This window comes from Heliconius melpomene, chromosome 4 (genome assembly GCF_056956725.1).
Source record: "Heliconius melpomene rosina isolate 202511_hmr_F chromosome 4, ASM5695672v1, whole genome shotgun sequence".
Lineage (NCBI taxonomy): Eukaryota > Metazoa > Arthropoda > Insecta > Lepidoptera > Nymphalidae > Heliconius > Heliconius melpomene.
This window is the reverse complement of record NC_140392.1, coordinates 8,361,555-8,365,622: the sequence shown is the minus strand read 5'-3', so window position 1 is coordinate 8,365,622 and position 4,068 is coordinate 8,361,555. Positions and strand designations below refer to the sequence as shown.

Sequence of the window (4,068 nt, the reverse complement as noted above, 5' to 3'; positions counted from 1 at the left end):
ACCTTCCACTTTCACATAATAAAATCCAAATAAAGGAAGTTTCTGTAAAAAATTGGTACACTCGCGTTCTAAATGTATGCGCATACATTTCCCATCGTTAGGATTCCACTCAGAATGCAATCTAAGATAGTGTTGCTCTAGATATGGAAAATATGTCTACAGATAATATATATATTTCAAATTAGTTTTGCGTATTTTATTATTTTCTCTGTCATTTAAAAAATTTTTTTTAACAGATATCAATGTAATCTGTCGTATTTTGTCTTATCAGAGCAGGAAGATGATAATACAGTCGTATATAGAGTATTAGAAAGTAGTCGATTAATCGAATGATCGCTTATCCGAACCACTACGCCCACCGGAGAACGAATAACCCCGAGAAGTGACCAGGATCAGAGCAGGTCATTACCTACATATTTGTCTGTATATCTTGCGTGATTTATTACAATAATTATGCTAAATATAGATAAGAATAACTCCATATTTAAGTGTGTGCTAAAATAGAAAACGCTAGAAAATTAACTTCTGTCGTATGCAATAGATGAATGTGTGCCCAACTGCCCACATATTTGAGATAGGAAATTTAGAAAGAGTAAATTAGAAATTAGACAAGTTATTTTTAAATATAACATTAAAGCTGTTGTGTGATATTTATATAATAATTGATAGAAAAGATTTATTGTATCTATGTACTCTTGTATGTATGATATTATATTCTACATATAAAAAAATATTTAAAAAATGTCATATCTAGAAAGTATTTATCGTTAAAATAAGTTACTCGTGTGGATATAGAATATTTTTATATTCTAACAATAGCTCTTAATAATTGGAAAAGGTATTTATAGAAAATAGAACAATTGTGATGGGTTGTGTTGAGCCAACTTCGCCTAGATATTTTATCTTTTATTATTTTTACAGATATATTTTTTTTAAAGTTTCATGTTTCTTATAAGTCTAATAACTATATTTTTTTATAATTTTAGTCATAAATTAAATTTTATTTATAATAAGCAATATTTATTTTAAATAAAACTAGGTACCCATTTAAGTGACGCTCTTTCTATGAAGATTAAAATAAAATAATATTACTCATAATGAAAAGTAGCTTTATAATATTTTAAACTATTTAACGACCTGCTCGTTAAATTTTTTTAGTTAAAGAAGATTTAGTACGATTTTTATTTGTTAAATAAAATAACTATTATCTCGCCACCCTGTTTGTTTAATTTAAGATAGATTTAAATGCTGACTTATAAACATATGCAAGTATGTAATAATTATATTATGTAATAATTATAGCTATTGTTAAAATAAACTATTGTTTTTTTTTTCTTCATCCCGCATATAGTATGTTAGGCAGAGGGAACCTAGTGTCACTCCGTTCCATACTTAACGCTGAAATCAGATAAAATATTAAAACTATTGTTAAATTATGTTTGTATTACAAAACACTTTAAATAATAACACTATACCTAAGTCGTATGTTATTGTGTTTATAAACAAATATAAATAAATATTTTTCTTAAATACAGAAACAGTTGAAATCTAATGAATAAATAAAAATTATATTTTAGCATTTTCATTATATAAAAATCTACATAACAGGCTTTAGCTTAGTCCTAACATTACTGAGATGCGTCTCTTAAAGCTTTTTCGACGTTTGCATAGCAACAATGCAATTTAAGATTCGGATCTGTCCAATCTCTTTCAGATTTGTCGAACCAAATGTATTTTCCTTTCAGTGATTGATCAGCGTCCAATGCTAAATAAACAGGAGCGACACTTGATTCTTCCATTGTCAAATCACCAGCATTATTTGTCATGTTTGTTTTAACAAAACCTGGATGTAAGGAATTGATAGATATTCCTCTTCCTAATTCCTTTTGTTGCAGTCTCGTTATAGCACATAAGGCAACTTTAGATATTCTATAAGCGAGTAATGGCATTTCTTCAAAATCAGCCTCGTTCAAAGTATTATTCTTCACGGACTCTAAGAACCAATTTACGAAGGCGTTCACATCATCTGCAGTTATATCATCTTTAGTTAAACGATCGATCCAGTACTTATTTCTTAAGTTAGAAATATGACCACTGTCACTAGATACGTTGATAACACGCGCGTTGTCATTCAAAACTGGGTATATATGCTTTTGGACATTGAAAATACTGAAATAATTGATATTGATGACATATTTAGAATCATCATAGGTTGTTTCAGTAAAATTTGATGTTATAACACCTGCATTATTAATTAGAATATCGAGCCCTCCGTGTTGTTGTTTCAAATAACCTGCAAATTCTTTTACACTGTTCTCATCAATCACGTCGAGTTGATGAAATACCGGATTATAGCCTTTTTTCTTTAAGCTATCTACTGCATCTTGTCCACGTTTCACATCTCGTGCTGTGAGGTAAACAACTCCAACTCCTCTTCTGCATAATTCTTCAACAATCGCATATCCAATTCCTTTATTAGAACCTGTCACTACTGCCACCTTATCCGCCATGATTGCCTTATTTTTTATAACTAATCAACCGACGATTATAACGTGCCTTATAAATGTATTACTTTTGATAAGGCAAGATAATTGCGTAATAATAACTTTCTCGTCTTTTGAGTACATGCGTTGTTTGTGTGATTACATTTTTGTTTTGATTAAATAAAAAAATAATGTAATGTTTTTCAAAATATACGAAAAATATTTGTATGAGTTACTAAAAATAATATTTGGTAATAAATTCTTAAATTATATTTGTGGACGATGTTTAGAAAAAATATAGAGTAATCGATGGGCGTTTGTAAAGTGGTATAAAGTACAGCATAAGTAAGCATCTTTATCATCTTTATTATATTAATCAGCTGTATCTCACATACATCATGGTAGGCAGGCAGAATATAGTGTTAATACACTCCGTCCCCCACTTTCAGTTTACGTGCCATTGCGTGTTGAGTTTGCCTTGGTGCCAGAGTGAAGAAATGAAAATATTAATAAATAATAATTCATCCCCTAGAATGGGGATCGAACCCACAACTGTCGCGTTACAGGCCTTGTACCCATGGGCCACGACCTCTATTATGTTAATAGATAATATAAATAACATTATTATTTAATATCGGCAATCATAATTTTTACTGTCTCGCATGAGATTAGATAAGACTGAAGTGTAATATTTCATAATAGTATATATATTTCACAATAATATGTAAATAAATAATGATTATGTACTATATTTCTTATGAAGAAATATCTATCTGTCAGTCTTCACATATTTTGCAGGAAGTGGGAACTTAGTGGCCAGCACTCTGTTCCCAAATTCATTATTCATTAATTTTTAAAACATTGCAGAGCTCAACGCTACGTTTTGTCTTTAACTCCTTAACAAGAAATATAAAAATATTTTATAAAAAAATATCTTCATAAGTAATAACTAAATTATTAAAGTAATGTAACATATGCATGTGAATACCAAGCCGTTATTTTAAATTGAAAAAAAATATATATAAAGATAAAAAAACATACGTCGAATTGATAACCTCCTCGACTTTTTTCGTCGGCTAGTAACTACATATTTTGGTTTCGATTTATATTCTACCTAAAATTTTAACCAAAACCATAAAACTTAAGGTCAGTTATGGCACAGTGGCACAGAGTGAGACTGTAAAACCGACTGGTTGTGAGTTCGATCCCCATTCGAGGAGATGAAACATTTATTTAAATTTATATTTTAATTTCTTCGCTCTGGTGTAGAAACAAAGCGCAGTGTTGAGTTCTACCACTCAACACGTAATGCCTCTAGAATTTTTCAGAAAGTGGGGAACGGAGTGTCTTACCACTAAGTTCCCTTTGCCTACGCTGCGGGACAGCATGAACCTGATTGATTTATTTATTTTTATTTTATCATAAAAGTGAATATTCCAATGGATAAAATGACGCTGCTATCACTTCTCTCTATTTTTCCATAGCAATACAATGTTATGTACACAATAGGTCAAATATCGACCACAAGTGGTACTGGCGATAGTTTTGTTAGCATATTCGCAATATGCCTCAACTATTTATTTTG

General features: G+C 30.0%; 1 protein-coding gene across 1 annotated transcript; it reads right to left on the bottom strand.

Moving 5' to 3' along the window:
* Window positions 1-1,204: 1,204 nt before the first annotated feature.
* LOC146539642 (carbonyl reductase [NADPH] 3-like) lies at window positions 1,205-2,543 on the bottom strand. The gene has a single exon (XM_085208337.1). The coding sequence runs from the start codon at window positions 2,508-2,510 to the stop codon at window positions 1,629-1,631; it is 882 nt and encodes a 293-aa protein (XP_085064463.1). The 5' UTR covers window positions 2,511-2,543; the 3' UTR covers window positions 1,205-1,628.
* Between the last annotated feature and the right edge of the window lie 1,525 nt (window positions 2,544-4,068).

What these genes read in the sequence shown, in the direction of transcription:
- LOC146539642 (XM_085208337.1), bottom strand. Translation starts at nt 2,510, where the DNA reads ATGGCGGATAAGGTGGCAGTAGTGACAGGTTCTAATAAAGGAATTGGA.